The sequence below is a fragment of the Danio aesculapii genome, chromosome 25, assembly GCF_903798145.1.
Source record: "Danio aesculapii chromosome 25, fDanAes4.1, whole genome shotgun sequence".
NCBI lineage: Eukaryota > Metazoa > Chordata > Actinopteri > Cypriniformes > Danionidae > Danio > Danio aesculapii.
Window position 1 is genome coordinate 12,132,653 of NC_079459.1, and position 19,279 is coordinate 12,151,931.

The 19,279-nt window shown below is 34.5% G+C and overlaps 2 protein-coding genes across 3 annotated transcripts in view; both read left to right on the forward strand.

The window, feature by feature from the left end:
- si:dkey-42p14.3 (EF-hand calcium-binding domain-containing protein 10) overlaps positions 1-3,009 on the forward strand; it is a 3,192-nt gene extending 183 nt beyond the window's left edge. Inside the window, exons 2-4 of the mRNA XM_056452302.1 lie at positions 110-274; positions 2,606-2,696; positions 2,920-3,009. Coding sequence (XP_056308277.1) covers positions 110-274; positions 2,606-2,696; positions 2,920-2,935 — 272 coding nt within the window. The 3' untranslated portion in view covers positions 2,936-3,009. The remainder of the gene's footprint in view (positions 1-109; positions 275-2,605; positions 2,697-2,919) is intronic.
- Positions 3,010-5,291: 2,282 nt separating this feature from the next.
- znf800a (zinc finger protein 800a) lies at positions 5,292-17,483 on the forward strand. Of its 2 annotated transcripts, none has more exons than XM_056452176.1 (6): positions 5,292-5,455; positions 8,429-8,585; positions 10,080-10,175; positions 10,398-10,541; positions 13,141-14,908; positions 16,439-17,483. In XM_056452176.1, coding segments are annotated over exons 2-6 (2,136 nt in total). In that variant the 5' UTR covers positions 5,292-5,455; positions 8,429-8,458; the 3' UTR covers positions 16,440-17,483. The 2 variants fall into 2 exon arrangements, with proteins under 2 accessions (XP_056308151.1, XP_056308152.1); XM_056452177.1 differs by lacking the exon at positions 5,292-5,455 and adding an exon at positions 5,554-6,023.
- Positions 17,484-19,279: the final 1,796 nt, after the last annotated feature.

A 19,279-nucleotide genomic window follows, 5' to 3' on the forward strand; every position in this document is an offset into this window, starting at 1 on the left:
TATGTTGCTTGAGAGTTTTAAAACATTTTTTGGATGAAACTGCCTAATTTAGTACATAGAAAAATATTAAATTTGCGTTCATGCACATAACTAATACCCAGTCTTACAGATCGTCCTAGGACATTTCTGATTGACCAGCTTGAAAAGCTAAAAATTTCCAAATATCACCAAGGAAACACTCCGTGCCTCTTAAACGTAGCCAACCTAGACGCGCTTTTTGGAATCCTGGATCCTTCCAATCAAGGCTGCATCACTTACGGTCAATACAAAGAAGGTAAATCCCTTATGTTGCAGATGTCATAAAACTCGTTGTCCTTTTAGGAAAACCTTAACAACACACACAAAAAAAAGTTAATTTTGATGAATGAAGTGCCTTTGGGTGAAAGCGTCTGGGAAATGCATGTAACCAAAAAAAAATGTAAAATGCACAGACAGGCTTTTTGAAGGGATCATTTTATTAAATATCATATCAAATGATATTGGATTATATTATATAATACATAGGGTTCATATAGTCATGGAAAACTTGGAGTTTTGACATGGCATTTTCCAGGCCTGGAAAAAGTTTTTGAAAAACAGAAAAACCCACAAAATTTTGGAAAAGTCATGGAAATTAGTTTAACAAATATCTGTTTACTTGAATTAGGGCTGCGTGATACTGCAAAAATCTGAGTTTATGATTTTTTTGTATTTCTGTGATTTATATTACGATGTGAACACAATTTGACCAGATGATTTACCAGGTTATTTTGGATTGATTGGGGGGATTTTGTAGAGGAGTGAATCTCGAATAATATATAACAAATAAATTACAAGCATATAAATAAATTATAGTAAAGATAAAAGTGAATTATAGTTTTCAGGTATTCACTATTCAGGTACAGATATTGAATAATCAAAACTGCATAGTCTTCATTGAATATTATTTAATCTTTATTAACGTTACAAAAAAATTTCTTGTTGCCGGATGTTTTAAAATTTGAAATATTGAAATGTTCACACAATCACAGACCTTAAAGTGACAGTTCACTCAAATATTAAAATGTACTCACTATTTACCCACACTTCACTTGTTTCAATACTATAGGAGTTATTAAATTATATTCTTTTTGTGTTCATTAAAAAAAAAACTCATAAATGTTCGAAACAAGTGAAGGGTGTAATGAAAATGGTAAGAAATTTTTTGGGTGAACTATCTCTTTAATAATGCATGCAGATGATAAACTTTTAATCAATTATGATTAAACTCTATGTTAAATTATAATCCCAACATTTCATATCCTGCGATGTGACTATTGCGGATGCACACATTGCGATAGTGATGCTGAAACTATATATTGTGTAGCCCTAACTTGAATATAGTTGTCTTTACTTCTTTTCTGTCCTTGGCAAAAAACTTGCTCTCACATTGTTAGTGCTGTGTAAGCATCATAAAAATCAATTTTACATAGAAAAACAAATTTAAACTAAATAGATTTTTGCGTGTTCTACGATATGCTGTTACAAATTTGAATGTCATTTTTTTCTTATTATTTACCATTTATATGTACACATTACATGAAACATTACTTCATGAAAATGTACTTGAAAGTTCTGGAAAAGTCTTGGAAAAGTCATGGAATTTTAGTTGTAAAAATGTGTATGAACTCTGAATACAGCATTGTGTATTCACTTTAAAAAATGTTGGGTTCCACACAATTTGTGTTGGGAAAAAAATGAAGGAATTAAGTTAACTTAGTAGTTTTCACAAATTCAAGTAGATTGAACATAAAACAATTAAGTTGTCCCCCAAACAACAAAAAGGAATTGTGTTGTTTTAGCTTAATTTATTTAAATGTTGTTTTTTGATTGTTATTAAAGCAGGTTTCAGTCCTGTTTATTTATTGAAAATACCAGTGTTTAAATAGTAGTAAATAAAAAATTATTTAAAAAATTTAAATTTCAGTCAGTAAATTTTTCTGTTTGTTTTTGTATTTTAATTAGCATGTTGTTTTTGTTTTATAAACCTATCTTTAATAGTTTTTTATTGTTTATTACATTTATGTTTTACGTATGCATGCTTGTTTTTTTTTTTTTTTTGAAAACCAATGAGATTTGCTTTTAATCATCAAAAATGGGATATTATATGTAGAAATAATCTTATATTGAACCCTATATAAAGGAATCTGAAGTATCTCTGCTCAGTTCATAAGAATGTCTGTCAGTTCATGACGATTTATTTATATTTCTCTTTATGTAAGTTTTGAAGCTTCAGACATTTTTGTGGTTATTTCCAATGAAAGCACACAAATCTGTCTGATTATTAACAAAAATATTTTTGTATTCTGGAAATGTATGCATTTCTAATGGGTACTTTGGATCTACAAAGGTGATTAAATAATGAGTCAAATTAAGTCAAGTGAGGCCACAATTATTTGTATACATTTACATTCTATATATACATTCTCTATGAATTATATCATTGGTGTGATACAAGTTAAAGGATATTAAAACCATATTAAGAGCACATTTTTTCAATACTTTCAAACAAACTTTGTTGTTTACAGTTCATGCATGTAAGAGTTATACTAGTGGTCAGACTAAATGTAACATGGGTCCCCAACAGTGCTAAAGACCATTGGCATCAAGAATTTCAGCACGTTCCCTGATGGAGCCAGTGAAGACAGGATATCACAGGAAACATTCATTAGAGAGGTGTAAGTATAACTACTGCTTGAGTAATATAACATTATTTGGATATTCAAGGGCTCTAAATTCAAAGTTTGAATGCAGACACAACACTCATCTTTTGTTTTGTATAAATTTGATTATATCAGCAGTATGTTATGTCTTTCATGTTTTGATACCCTTTAATAAGACAGATTAGTGACTGTATATTTTGTGCATGGTTTATCCAGATCTATCTAATTCTCTGTTTAGGACAAACGGCTTGTAAGAAGTGCAACAATGTTCAAGCAGTAGAAGAACTCAACAACTATTAAAAAAAGTTTTTCAAGTGTTCTTTTAAAGGATTTTGTATTGATTCATATGAAAAAGTGTATATTCATAAAGATGTATTGATGTTAAATTATTTTATTAGTTACAAATAAATCATGTCTAATAAAATACATTTTAGAAAATGTCAAAACAAAATAACTAACACAAAAACTGAACAAATGTCATTTTAATAAAAATAAATATACAACACAAATCACAAATATAACTTGTTACTCATACACTAGACCTCTACTATTGCAATGATGCTGCACACACACACATACTATCTTTATATTGTATAATCCATCACCCTAAACCCAAGCATTGCAGGAAATGATCTGTATTTTTACATTTTGAAAATACTGCATTTTGTGTGTTTTATGATCTATTTTCCTTATAGAGACCAAAAATTAAATAGACCATAAAGCTCTTGATGTAAATTTACTTGACTTTGTGCCTAATTTTTTAAACATTATAACATAGTGTTTTAGGAAATAGGTTGTGTGTGGGTACAGAATATTAAAACTCTCAACTCCCACCAATCTGTAAATTGGCAAGTAAAGGAAGACAATTGCAAACTTTGTCATCATGAACTATCCATGCGTTTGTTCATACAATGAAAGTCAGAAGCCATTGAAATGTAACGTATGGACAAAAATAAACACTTGAGATCTTTTCAAAGTATCTTGTTTTGTTTTCCACAGAAAGTAAATAGCACAATTTATCCACAATGAGAAAAATCTAAATATGAATGGTTTGCTAAAATATTTTACAACTTTTAAAAAATATTTATGTAAGTGAACTTTAGTACAACTATAAATATTACTGCTTAGAATGACTTTAGCACAATTTTTTTTTAAAATTAGGATTCTGAGTTGTGACCATTAAGTATAAATAAACACACACATATTGTATTTCTTTATATTATTACATTTTATTTTTATTGCCTTTATAATTTTTTAAATATATGTTAATGTTTAACACATTTAACACAGCGAAAAGTTATATAGTGTATAAAAGGGAAAAGATACAAAGTAAAGTATCGTTACAACTGGAGGTTGTTAGATGTTAGTGTATCACACTGATGTGTGAACTGAATGTTTGCCTCCCAATTAATAAAAATGTGAGGTCATTAATTTAAAAATATTTACTGGGTTTGTAAGAAAATATCTTGAGTATTTGTATGCATGTCCCACTTGCTTTGATATTTTACATTTTATCAATAAAAAATCTCACTGGTGTGGAAAAACAGAAATGACATAATATAGCACATCTATCAGTGAATGCCAGTCTACCTTTAAGTAAATAATAAAACTTAGCTGCTACACTCTCGCAATGCAAAAGGTCAGTGGAGAGACAGAGAATGGCTTACATTAACAGTTCAATGGGAAGAATGATTACATGCTAATTATGGTGGGAACCGTTTAAATTTTTTAATGAATGTAGATGTGTTAGCTTATGAATAGTTTAATGTTCACATGCTACAATGAGTAGCATACCATAGTGTTAAACTTGCATTGTTTTTTAAATGCTAATATTGCAGACTGTCATGGTGTTGATCATAAAACAACATGAAGAGGATTCTTCAATTTGGTAAAATATTCTATCCTTGAGGATGATTTTAAAGAAAAATGTAAACAATATAAATGATATATAATATCCTCTGTTGGGCTTTATTCATTTATTTTTTCCCCTTTTAAACAATTGTTTAAATTCTATATTTGCTACTGTTCTTTTACACTTATAAACTTTGCCTCTTGTGTTTTTCTTAAACAATTAAAGAATATATATTTATAGTTTAGCAGTTAAAACAGTAAATAAAAGTCTTTAAATTCTGAAACAATAATTTTAGGAAAATGTTAGGTATTATTTACTACCACGTGGTTCAGACAACAACATCAAATCCACTCTTGCAGACATTTAGCTATTTAGATGGGCCTGGTTTTATTACCAAACGTGGCAAATGCTAAACAAAATAGACTTTCACTAAGTGTTTTAAGACTTCAAGTAGATAAAAGTTTGCTTATGGAATAGTCAGAGTTAACGAATTCAAATTTAGATGTCTAATTTTGTAAATATATTTGTTTAAAGTGTTTTTTTTAAATAATTTTCCAAAAAAGTACTATATGTCATCGCCAAGGCTCCGTGGGCTTAATTTTTTGTTTGGAATCCGGTGTATTTGCTACAGTTTTATGTGGGTGTGTGAGAATTAAACTGGTCGTTAATTTCCTTAGTTAGATGCACACGTTGTGGGGGTCAGATGTAAATCACCAATCTGGCGACAACATCGGGTGCCACATTTTGGTGGTCTCAAACATCCATTGCACCTTTGCGCAACAGCCGCTTCTCCGCCGAGAGGTCCTCGCGGTGCACAAAGGCAGCTTCCGAGAGGGCAGCGTCAGCGCGAGAGGCGAGAGAAACAACCTCCAGACCGTCTTCTACCATCTTAACTCGAAAGCGAACGTTGTTTTTACCCGAGGTAAGAACTCTGTGAACACATCTCAGCCGATTTCAACCGCGGGAGTTGCCCACTCGGGCCCGGAATCGTGCAGCGGACCAGTGTCGTTTCCTATCCTGCGCGAGCGTGGTTGTTCTCTACAGAAAATGGCGTCACCGTTCGTGCTGGCTGTGCAACCGGGGAAAACGCACTTGTTCCGAGCGCTTAAATTAGAGCGAGAGTTGATTCGGACTCGCAGCGACTGTCCGCAAAGATAAAGCAAGTCCGCGGGCCTACTTGGGAGTGAATATGGCACTTCATAACAAAACAACGAAGAGGAGAGGACGCGTAAAGGCGGAAGGGTCACCAGACCTGTGCGCCAAAGCGGCTTCGGGAAGATGGCACAGCGCCGCAAAGCGCAGCACTTTATCTGTCGGACGTGCCCTATAATCACGCAAATCCTCCCGAATGTGTGCCCTTTGTCACTGTTTGGGGACGCGATTTCATATTTTGGTGGGTTTGTGCTCATAAAGCACCGTAAGTTGGTGGCAACGTCGTCTTTTGTATCGCCTCTCGCATCAGCCCGCCTTTACGCCGCACTCACTCCCTGGTAAGCATCAGTCCTTCTTATGCCGCTTTAAAGCTCCATTCTGCACATGGGCTCTCCTTCTCCATCAAGTTAATCTGGCCCATTGTGGTTCGCAATAGAGGAGATTTGGCCTGACAATGTAACCGTGTAAAAGAGATTTACAGAATAATGGAGCGATGCAAATTGCTTCACGAAAACGCTAAATAGCCCGAATATCCGGAAAACCCAGCGATATAACCTGCGCTTACATTTTTAAACAGTTTGGCTAAATGAAGCGTGTATGCGCCACGACGTGTCTAAATTGCGCATAGGGGAGAACGCAAACCCCGGGTTTTCCAACAGGTTTTAGTAGGACAGAAATAGCCACGAATAGCGCAAACACACACTTTTCGATGTTATCCAAGTGGTAGTCTGCGATACATTGGCTCTTTGGTGGTCAGATGCTTAATTTTAGCATCTGTGGACTTGGCGATGCTCATGCTGCCAATGGCTTCGCGCGTTCCCGTACACATGCATCCACAATTACCTATCGAAAGTCACTCACACGCGTGAACTGATGTTAGTGCTTCTGTTCTGGTCGTCCAGAACTTGTAGTTGTATATTTGTACTTTGATTTTGAAACTGTCACTGCTAAATCTGGGCATCAACTTTTCACGTTGTTCTAACGTTTGGCCCCTTGTGGACCCAGTGTGTTTTGATGGGTACGTGCGAATGTGCGTTTCTGTTAAAGGTTCTGGGTACGACTTTGTCGTATAAAATAGCGATTTTATCCTGTTTCTGATATGGTAATGCATCCCCGGGTAAAAGCACAATGTGGAGGTTTATTTTGTGGTGACTTTTCGCGAGCTAATGTGACCACGTAATTTTAAACAACCACATGATGTACGTCCGACATTGTAGTGTGTCATTATTTAATGTATCATTTAATGTCAAACGTTATATATCACGCGTTTTATCCCAAAGCTTTAAGAGAGTCTGGCACAGATCGTGTGTCTGTTATTTTAAATTATTATTTTTTTCCGGTCACGTGGCCAAATGTCTGCGATGCTTTTGGGTGCCTGCCGATGGTCAATTCAAGGCGTTCTCTGTTGTTTTGGATGCTCTTGCTCGCTTATACCAGGCTTTAGTTTTACACGAAGTACTTTGTTATTAAGTTCGCAAAGTACTTGTTCCACCGTGATACTCCGATATTTGCTCGTCTTTTTGACTTGACACCGACAATGCGACTCGTATCAAACACGTGTGTTTTTTATCAATCGAACTGCGGGTTATAAACTCAGAATGGTAGTAGTATGAAGCATAATTACGTCAATTTGTACATTTGGCCGCGGACACGTGCTCTTTCAAACACCCCTCGCGACTTCCTGCCTCGCGAATGTTTGGGCAGGACGTTGCCATCTCGGTCAGGTGTCCATCAGAATCACAACACAGAATATTATAGTTTTATTTTGCCTTGTTTTTCGAAATACTTAAGTAAACACAATGGCATACACCGAAGCACATCAAAACATTGTTTTTACCATAGTAACCACCGCCCAAATGCTAACAGCTTTAAGGAAGGAGTTGACATGAAAACAAGCATGTCATGCAATATTTAAGTGAACTGCATAAGGCTGAAAACTGATAAAATTTAACTAAATGAAATATTAATATGAGAAGTATACATATCTAAACTGCGATATTGGGTTCATATTTTTTGCCACTTATCCAAACCTTACCTTTCATAGTTTGCCCTGCTATGTTTTTAAATGAAATGAAATTTTATTGTGGTAACTGTTCTTAGGAAGTTACTTTTCTGTTGTTTTTAAACTGGTTAGAACAATGAATGCCGCATATTAAGATTTTTTTTTACTGATTGTTGCATGTTTTTGCTTGTAGGAATCCAAATGAATTGTTGTTTTATCATCACTATCTAATCATTGCATATTTAATATTTTGACTCATTTAATTATTACAAGTTTGTGTGTAAAGAGTCCCTTTAAGCCAAAAATATGAATATTTAAAAGCTTTGTGATTCAACAATTCAGTCTCATTTTAGTTTGTCCTATTGTCATAATTGGTTCTTCCTATTTTCCCAGTATTGATGTTTGTTTGATGCTTGACAGACATTTACATAATTTGTTTTGTTCTGTTATGCCTCATCTTGACATTTCCTTGATAAATGTGCAATAAATGTCTTCAACATAGTCATCAAAGTGACATTAATAGGTCTTTGTCTTTGTCAGTACAGCAATAAACAACTGTAGTTAACTTCCAAGCAAATACTTATAATGTTTTACAATATCTGATAATCAAATTGTAAATTGTTAATTACGCTTCTGTTGCTGCCGGAAAACATGTTGCTATTTCAGGATGCATGTGTGAAAAAATAATTTGTACATCAAAAGCATTGAGAGGAAACTGCTCTGATTCTCTTTTTTGTTTAGCCTTTTAGGTTCATAAAAGGGGCCTCTGAGATGGAGGCTACTAAGAGTGAAGTTCAGGGAAGCCTGACTAGTGACAAATACTGCCAGACTGAGACACTTCAGGCCTGCTGTTGCCAAACAACAGAAACCCCTCAAGAGCCTTGTGGCAAAAATCCAGGTAGGAACCCGGCACCTTAAAGTCAACATGAAATTAAAACTGACCCTGTTTCCTTTTTAAATACACATTCCTGGTCTTATTGTGCACGATTTGTCAGCCTATCCAAAGGGGAAAAAAATTTCCTTTTACAATAAAAAGTCTTTCTTATTTTTGGCAGAATTCATTTATGCATCACACACTTTTTAATATCAAATCAATTCCAAATGTATATAATCAGCTTCCACTTACATTTTAGTTAATACTCTGTTGTATTCTGGAATACACCACATTAATAAATACATAGAATAATTTGGTGTAGACTTTCATACTTTTGATATATTTGACCTAAATGTTTATGATATTGATTATCTGATTTATTTGTTTTCATCTCTTGGTGATATCTGCACATAATCAACCCACATACATTGCAAAGGCATTAAGATTACTGTTTACTTGACGCATTTTGTTTTGAAAAAATCTCTTTGCGTAGTTTGATTTGAATCCACTGTCTTGTGGTAACATGGCTGTTAATGTAGGACAAACACATTCCATGAATCAACATATTCCATAATTATTAATGCTAGGATAAGATGTCTAGCACAGCAGGTAGTTATTTGTGTTCTACATTGCTGCTAATTTCAGTGACCTGGAGTTATTTGTCTTTATTGTAATTTATGACCATAAATAAATACAAGCTATTCAAAGATTAAGAGGTAATGCATATACTGGGTAATAGTAAAATGTTGACTAGATCACAGTAGAATCTTTTCTTTTGAAAAGAGCTAAAAAGTGTTACTTTAGCAGCATTGTATTTTTATAGACTACAAGCACAAGTAGAAAACCATTCTTCTGTTTTTGAATGAAAAAAAAAAAACAATTGGAAGAAGCAAATGCCTTTAACATTTTACTAATTTAAACCAACATTTACTTTGATAAGTCAGTTAGCAAATTGTAGAGACATATAATATTAAAAAGGTCAAATTAGTATAATATTGTCATGCACTCTTACAGTAACATTTGATATTTTAAAACCTTACTTGTTTATTTGAAAAATGTATAGCAAAACATCATGGATCAATTGCTGTTACATACAAATGATTGTCTCGATTTTTCAGAGTTATTTTCCTTGTGTTCCTTTATATGATTTCATCTGCCTTGCATATTAATTCAACTTTTCGCTGCATATTTGCAATCATCATTGTTAAAATCTAGTTTAAATAGTAATAAGTTCATCCCTACAGGTACATGTATAGTAATCCAACTTGCTTAATTTATCACATTGTTAAATACAGGATAAGTAGACAAATATGGAATAAATATAGATTTTTATTCCAATTAAAATTAAAGACAGAATTGCATCCAGGTTTGAATTGTGAAGTTCATGAAGAAAGAAACCAAAATGAGACATATTGCCTAGCTGAAACACACTTGATCAGCTATCTGTTTGACATAATTGATAACCTAGATGTTTATTATTATTATTATTATTTATTGTCTGCTGTCCTTTGTTTTTAGTGCATCTGATTGAGCCTGGTGATCCACCCCTGCTTCAACAACAGCTTCAGACCTCCAAGTCAGGAATTCATCAAATTATTGAGTGTTTTCGCTCAGGTACTTTAATCCCAGAATTATGATAATTCAGGCAAACCTGTTGTATTTACCAGGCACAACACTGTGTTATATTAAATGCTAGAATCCAGGTGTATGCTCTTTTTGCTGAAAGTGAAATGCAGTCCAAAGAAACAGTCAATATTTACATTGAGTGAGACTGTGGAGATTTCCTTCTTTCTTTCTTTTTGATAACTGCTTGCTTTCATTGTGCTGTTATTGCAGGTACAACTCAACTAAAACAAATGCTGTTGAAGGAAGTTGACACCATATTTGAATGTAAAATCTGTCGAAGTCTGTTCCGTGGTCTACCAAATCTGGTCACACACAAGGAGCTTTACTGCTTTTCCAGACAACCTCAGTCAGATGGTTTGTACATGTATTTTAAACTCTCATAGTTATTTAACTTTTTCAATTATTACCTCTTATTAACAAAAAACACATTGGATACCATTAACTTTTTTGTGTAACCAAAATGTATATTTTTGTGAAAGTAAGAAAGAAATGTAAAACTACCCATCATCCAACAGCTTCCTGTTAATGTGATATTAATTATTCACCAATTGATAATGTGGTTTCAGATTTTTGTTCATGTTCAAAAAAAAAAAAATGAAGATAGATTAAATTAAATTTGAGAGCTCCTTCAGCCTCCTTAAACAGCAATGTTTCCAAGATGATCAAAGTTCAGAAAAGGAACCAAAAACATTGTCAACAGTGGTTCAACTGTTTTCATACAATGCTCCAAGAACACATTTGTGAGGCAAAAAATGTAAAAACAACTTGTCAGGGTGCACGTTTACTAAGTCGGACAGTGTGATGTGTTTACAATTAGAGTAACAGGCAACGTCATATTGCCTGTATTAAATGTGGACCCTAATCTAACATAGAAGACACAGACAAACAAAGTTGTTTTATAGTTTTATTACTACACAAAATGTCCTTGGAGTTTGGGACCGTTGCTGTATACGTGTAATCTGCCTATTATACCATAATATGTTTGCAGTTATTTAACCTGCTAATGGCCTGTTTCCACTAAGTGGTACGGTACGGGTCATTACGGGTCACCTTTATCAGGCTTGCGTATCCACTGCCAAAAGGGTACCAATGGACAGAAAGTTTCAGTGACGTCATTCTTGCTCGAGAAAATCTTCCTCAAAGTAAAGCTGTACGGGTGGTTCACATATTATATGAGAAGCACTTCGCAAAAAAACAGATGCTTTTTACACAAATACTTGTGTATAAATGTTTATTACTAACTTTTCTATGAACATGATTTGATTATAACTGCAGATCATTGATAGGGCGAAATAGCCTACTGTAATGACTGCGATTATATAAAATAAATAAATAAACGCAACATATATAAACTCATACAGACCCTTACAGTCTCCGATATGTTACCTATTACAGAAAAACTACACACAGAGCATACATTTAGTCCTTATTTGGGTTCAAAAACAACATGCAACATATAGCCCACAGTCAGTGCAAACCACTGATCTGTATCTTTAATCTTCACGAGCACATGTAACCTCTGTTAGAAAGTTATTCCGTCATTCCGAGTTCATAATAGTGATGATAATAGTTAAACATGGCAGTTTGTTCATGGTTTAGATTGCTGAAAGAATCATATGCTCCTTTGTTTTTGTTTTTCCGGCTTCTCCTTTGTTTTTTTTGTGCTTCACGCTCACGATTGCCCGTTTCTGAAAGGATTGGATATCAGAAGCACTTCAATAATCATGTGCATGTTATTTTTATCAGCTTGTTTTTTCAGATATAGATGCGTTTCTCAGGAGATAGTAAAACCGCTCTCACTTTTAGACAGCCTCGTAAAACAAAAACAGGACACGATTTTGTTCTTGGCTTTGTCACTGTTTATTAAGACAACGACAAGGTTTGTTTGAGCTCGGGTCAACCATGGCTTGTAATTACATGTATATAGTATTATGGTGTAATGTCTCGACTGTGTATTTAAAAAAAAAAATTTCTTTGTTTTTGTTCTCCTGGCTTGTGTACGGTAATGAAGTTTCTCTGTAAACCAATGGCATTCAGCTGCGTGTCTCTGCCTTTTGGTACCCTTTTGTTGTGCTAGGTACCCTTTGCAAAGGGTTCCCAAAAAGAGGTAGGGTACAGTTCGCTTTTAGGTACCTTTTGACAGTCAAAACGGCCATAAAAGCATACTGAACCATACCGTACCACTCAGTGAAAATAGGCACATTTGAACATAGTGGTTTATCTGAAAAACAATGCTAAAGTCAGCTATTCTACTTTAAAGAAGTCCGTTCAATGTCACAATGTCGTTCGTTTTTGTCTGTAAAACACCACCCATTGACAGTTTCCCAAATTAATTTCGGCACCTTGGATTGCCTTGTACCAAGAGTATGCATTCTGAGTAAAAGGAGTTCTTTCCCCATTGCAGGATACAGAAGTCTGTTCTCTCATTTCAAAAATTGAAACTGGAATTTGTGATTCCATAGTGCTTGTCACTCACCACTGAGGGATTCGCTTGTGAAAATATATCTGATTATCAAAAAATTAATATACTTTTAAATATTTGAGAAATGCAACAAAATTACAGCCGACATCTTTGTGTTCCCCCTTGACTTGAATCGTTTGGTTGGTTTTGTCACTTCAGTTTTTGATCTCATGCTCTGATTCGTTGCTGAACAACCAACCATAGCTCTCTCTTTTGTCACTGGCTGATTTTTACATGCTGAATTCGGCCAACCCACTCCAACATGAGCCTGAAGAGAGACAAGGTGTAAAACACACCAAACATACTAGCCGTACAGATGCTCACGATGGCTCAACGCTGCCTCAGAGCCGACTGTTGGCTTGGCATGTCCTGGGCTAAAGGCTTTTAAAGGCAGATGTCCTAAAACTTTTGGCAATATAGTGTAGTTTATTTTTTTCAAGTAAATAATAGTATTTTTTTATAAGATTAATGTTTTTTGATCTCTTTCTGCAGATCCCTCACAAGGTGGGCAGAGCCATGCCATTAAAGAACTTCTTCAAGCCATCTATCCACAGAAAGAGCAAGAAAAACAAACCATTCAGCTGGAGGCCATTGAGACCAACCCCAATGCAGTGTTCCAACATGTTTCACTAGGGGAAGTTCAGGACATGCCAGAATCCCCTGCCCCCACAACTACTGCCCCTACCCCTGTCACTGAGATTTTGGTACCTGAGAAGAAAAATCGTCGCAAATCTATTTTGGCTCCCAAAAAGGTCCAACCGTCAGATTTTGATGATGAGATGGAAACTGAACCCGAAGAACAACCTGCTAAAGAAGGTCCGAGCTGTGAAGAGCAAATGAAGATTGAGGGGGTAGAAGGGGAGGAAGAGGAAGAGGAGAGTGCAGCCTCAGAAGTAAAGGAATTAAGGATCTCTTGTTGCCTCTGCGGAAAAGACTTTGGCTCTAGACGTAGTGTGCGCCGACACTGCCGAAAGATGCATTGGCAGAGGATGGAGGAGCTGCGCAAGTTTACCGAGACACGTACAGTGCCCATCAGCCTGCTGTCAGTGGTTAAAGACAAGCATCCTGTTGAACCGCCGCCGTCTCCTGGGAAGAGTTGCCCAGTGTGCAAAAAGTCTTTTGCCACCAAGGCCAATGTTCGTCGTCACTTTGATGAGGTCCACCGTGGCTTAAAGCGGGATTTGATTACTCCAGACATTGCCACAAGACCAGGCCAGCCTCTTTTACTTGACACTCATTCTCCTCCATCTCCAGCAAAAGTGCCAAGCTCTCCTTTAAAGCAAGAAAAACCACAGTACAACCTGACAAGTTGTCGCTGCAAGCTGTGCAAACGCAAGTACAGCTCCCAACTAATGCTTAGGCGACATATGCGAATTGTTCATAAGATACCCACTCTAGAAAACAGCTCTCAGAATTCCAAATCGAAGCATGAAAGAAGAGATAAGGTTTATGTAAAGAAAGAGTCTCTCTCAAAAGCTTCAGAGGATGATGGAAATCACAGTGTGAGTTTTGACTTTAAGAGGATCTACTGCTGGTTGTGTAAACGCCAGTTTAGTACCAGTTACAACCTAGGCAAGCACATTGCAGAGCTCCACACTGATGGAAACGATAGCATCTACATAAAGTTTTACCGCTGCCCCATCTGCAGATATGAGTCACGGCGTAAACGTGATGTAATTCGCCATATCACAGTGGTGCACAAGAAGTCGTCGAGGTATCTGGCTAAGGTCATGCCTGCCTTGGAGAACCAGGCAGTTAAGAAACCAGCTGATGCTATCTTGAGCAGCGCAAGCAAGAAAATAAATGCAAAGGAAGATGGCAGTGGGAAGCATAAAACGCAAGATCCACCAGCCTCCCCTAGCAGTCGCCAACAAGATCTTCTAGTATCTCCCAAAGCAAAGAAACCGGAATCGCAAACATCCCCCAACACTCGAAAGCATTCTGCTTTAACATCACTTAACACAGGCAAACTTGAGTCTCCGCTTGCACCAAACAGACAAGACAAGAACCTTCAAGCAGCCAAGAATCCACATGTCACTCGAAGTCATAATGTTATCAAGGGACCACCCATCACTAGAAGTCAGGAGACTTGCACTGAGGTTAGGGTAACCAAAAACTTTTCCCTCCATGCATGCGATATGTGTGGCAGAGCATTTGCCAAAAAGGTTTACCTTGAGACGCACAGGCGGAGACACAAGACTGCCATTGCTAGTGGGGACAAATTACAAGGAAGAAGCACTCGATCAAAGGCTCTCATTTGGTATGTTGCTGCTTTATTAATGCATTCAACAAGCACCCTTAAGTGAGATTTAAAACACTTAACCCTAGGCATCTTAGGTTATGTAGTGCTCTTATTGAGCAATTAGATTTCACAAAAAAAAGGCCTGGAAAAATTAAAATAAATACATTTTTTTAACAATCTTTTATAATTGAATGCATGTATTTAAACTGATGTGTTCTTTATGCCTTGATATGATTACTATTTCACTAGATAATAGATAATTCAATAAATAATTTTTGGCAGACAGCATATGATGTCAGTGCTTATGTATATTAAAGGAGCTATTGTTGTTTTTCAAATTAGGGTTGGGAGTTTGCTTTAAAACTAGGTTTTGCAAATCTTAAGGGCTGCATTTGAGAAACTTTAAACCAAAGTACTAAACTAAATTACGCCTGACAACAGTCACCCACAACCATATTGCATAGACAAACAGCACTGACAATTTACATCAGAAAATGTTTGACTTTTTCTTTATTTTATCAACTTTTAAGTGGTTTCAATGGATGGGTATGTTTTTTTGATTAATTAATTGTTATTTCAGGGTATCCGCGGGGTCTTAAAGTATTAAAAGATGATAAATCAATGTCGAGAAATTTAAGACCCTAAAAAGTATGAAAAAGTCTTAAATGCTATTTTACAAGGTAGTAAATTTGATATAATTTTTGAATATGCAATGTATGGTTGTATGCTAAAGTTTGCCTGAATTAAATCAGCGAATATCAGAATGCTGTGTAGTTTATGGAATCAATAAAATCCTGCTAGATTTGACATCATGCTGCTTTGTTTACTGCAGTAACCAAGGCAACACCATTATTTCTGCAGTTCTATAGGCCAGCATGCTGAATTAGCTAGATTTAATAGATTTATATTCAGTATATGAATAATGTTTTAGTTTTGGATTAGTTTCTTACATTAATATTTAGTAAATATACTGTAAGTTAAAATCTAAAATGTATGGAAAGAGTATTAAAAAAGGTCTTAAAAAGTATTGAATTTCACTCTCTGATTCCTGTATATACTTCGTATTTAAGTCACTGCTACATTCAGACAAATACACTATTGATAGGAATTACTCTTTAAGAGATATGTCGTTTTTCTTGATCATTCACATTTTGACCTGACCTTTCAGACTTCTGGGGCCGTCCACTGGTTTTGTCTTTTGAGTACAGTTCAGTTTTTTGAGTACTGGTTCAGTTTTTGAGTTCTGATTCTTAAAGGTTTTGTTAATGCCCATTCCATTTAAGTGATTAGATTAACTACAAATAAATCTGTATATACACTTTTGTTCTTTAAAAAATAGTAATTGATATAAAGGACATTTTTTAAGCATGTAGAGAAAAAATGTATATTTATTTTGATAACAGCAGATTCAATCTCAAATCTTAACATATTTATATCTATATAGAGTACACACACTTTCCCCTTTAAAAAGTTTTATAATGTAATCAATGTGTTATTTATATGTGGATGTTTTATTGACTTTCACTTTTTTTCTTTTTTTCCATTTAGACATTCTTTCATTTCTTTCCGAATACGTTGCACATTTGCACTGGATTTATTTGATGGGGGTATCTACATACAAAAGAAGACAAAGGGATATGGACAGACCTGTGGGGAAAAAAAAACGGTGGATGAATCAACTTTGCATAAAGGGGTCAAGATAAAGAAAGAACACCAAATACTTTGTTCCAGCTTTTTACTCTGGAGGGCACTGTTGCAAAAGAAATGGCGTCTACCCTTCAAATGGAGAATGATCTGCAATTGACTTTGAGTCAGCTTTGACTGGTTACTGGTATTGACAAAACGTTTAAACAAAGCAAATTCTCAAAATGAATTTTGAATAATTTGTAAATGGATTATACCACTATTTTTTGTATTCTCTCCGACAGTTTGAAAATACATAAAGAATGTTTCATAAATTGAAAATGGAGTAAGTGTAAAATACATGGGAAGTATATGCTCTGCGTATGTACAGCATGTCTAACTAATGTTAAATATAAGTAGATAAGTTATGTAACTGCTTTCCTGCCATATGATCACCTCTCTAATCAATTACAGATTGAAATGCTGCTAATTTGTTAGAAATGTACTTATATATGTTCTGCCCTTTAAGTCAAAGCCTACTTATTAAGCTGCTCAGGATGTGTCTTAATTGAGAGTCTAGATTTTTTTTAACAGCTTAAACTTTGTGTTTGTCTTGAAGAAAAGGTTGCAACTGTGACTAAAATAAATTAGAATACTACTGTATTTGTTCAGTTAGGTAGCCTACTAATAACTTAATCTATTGAGATAATTTTGCTTTAGTACATGGCTCTCATCGTTGCTTTCAAGTATACATAGTTATAAAGAAGCTTTTAAGCAAGTTAATTGCAAGTATGATTTATTTTAGTTGGGGTGCATGCAGAATGCTTTAATCCCTTGTTTATTAATCGTTACATATAGGGCTTTCTGAATGCCAAACATTAGATACATTCTGATGCTGTGCACTCCTTTTCATTTGCAAAATTCTGATATATTCTTGCTTGCATCGTTTTTTTTCAAATAAAAATAATACACACAAACTTTGTCAGTGTTTGTTTTAAAGATCTGTATTTCTGTTAAAACGATTTAGTGGATTTGCAAACAAGTCATTGAGGGTTCAAGTCCGGGAATTAGGCCTATCAAAATGCGTTCGTGAGCCCAGAAATGTACACTTGAGTAAATTATAGGGGAGACAATGAAATTCAAAAACAATATCATAATCGTAATGTACGAAGTGAATATTGTCATATACAGTTGAGGTCAAATTTATTAGCCCTCCTGTGATTTATTTTTTTATTGTTTATATATTTCTCCAGAGATGTTTAACAAGGCATTTTTCAAAGTATTTCCGATAATTTTTTCTTATTTGTTTTATTTTGGCTAGAATAAAATCAGTTTCTAATTTAAAAAAAATAACAACATTGATTGTCTACAACAAACCATCGTCATGCACCAATTTATTAATTTATTACATGCAACCTATTAATTAATATAGGTAAAATGTGTGGAAATGTGTTGAAAAAAGTCTTGTTTTCATTAAACAGATGTTGGGGGAAAATATACAGGGAGCTAATAAGGTTCGGAATATAAAATTTACAGAATTGTATAAAATTGAACTTTAGACAATAGATTGATTTAGAGAATTCTATGATTGCAGGTACATTTGGGGTCCAAAATGATAATTTTTCAGCTTTTTAAAAAAATTCAGCTTTTCAGCAATGTAAAAGTATTTACATCCTAATTTCATTGGTGTCATGTGCTAAAGTATTTATGCTGCAAGTGGAGTATTAGCTAAAAGTACACTGTTAACAATCTGTATAAATTACACATTATTTTACTGTAATATGAACTGTATTTTCAAAGTTATGCAGTATGTTACTGTATTTTTTAAATTTGTAATTTTTAAAATTTGTAATGTGAAAATTACTGCATGTATTACAGCAAAGTTTTACAACACTGTAAGAGTCATACATTGGAATCTGAAGCACATAAAAATGAAGATTAAAAAAAGATAAATTAGTTTTCAGATTTTCATTAATTTTGATTAAGAAATTAAAGGAAATAAAACAAGATTCATTTCTAACCCTCCTGTCGTGTTCACATCCTGCCCCTTACTTTAGTGTTCCCAGTCAAAATTGACCGGTCTGTTTTAACTGCTCTTATATTAGCACAAAAATCATTTTTCTCCACCAAATTTTTATTCAACATTCTTTAGCTGTGAACAATGTTTGAAAGTAGTGTTTAACATGAATTTACAGAATTAGACATAAGATAACTGCAAAGAAAATAAAAATAGGCACTGAAAATATATTACAAAATGAACAATAGATGACAGAAATCAAAATACTTTGTTTCATTACTAATAGACAGCTCGCTAAAATAACAGAGGGTCTTACTAAAGAAATTAAAACTTTAATCCATCTGAATGATTTATTAACCAACAAAGCACAAACAAAATGCCATCCTTTCCTGTGTTCTGAGTGATCGAATTTTCAGTCCTTCAAGTGTACTAATATAGGAAATAGTGACTGAGGGTATATACGGTGAGCATGGACACAGAACTAGCACTAGTTATACTTTGGTTATTTTTAGCGAGATAATAACGGTCTAATATAATAAAATAATTGTTGCTAAGCTAAAAGTGCTCCTGCTAGACTCAGAGATTGGCTGAATGAAGATTGGTAGAAAGAAAGAAAGAAAGAAAGAAAGAAAGAAAGAAAGAAAGAAAGAAAGGGAACAAGATTCCTTCTCTATGCTTCTTTCCAGAGAGAGAGAAATAAACATAAACAAAAAGAATAAAATAAGAAAATAAAGAAAGACGCTGTGTTA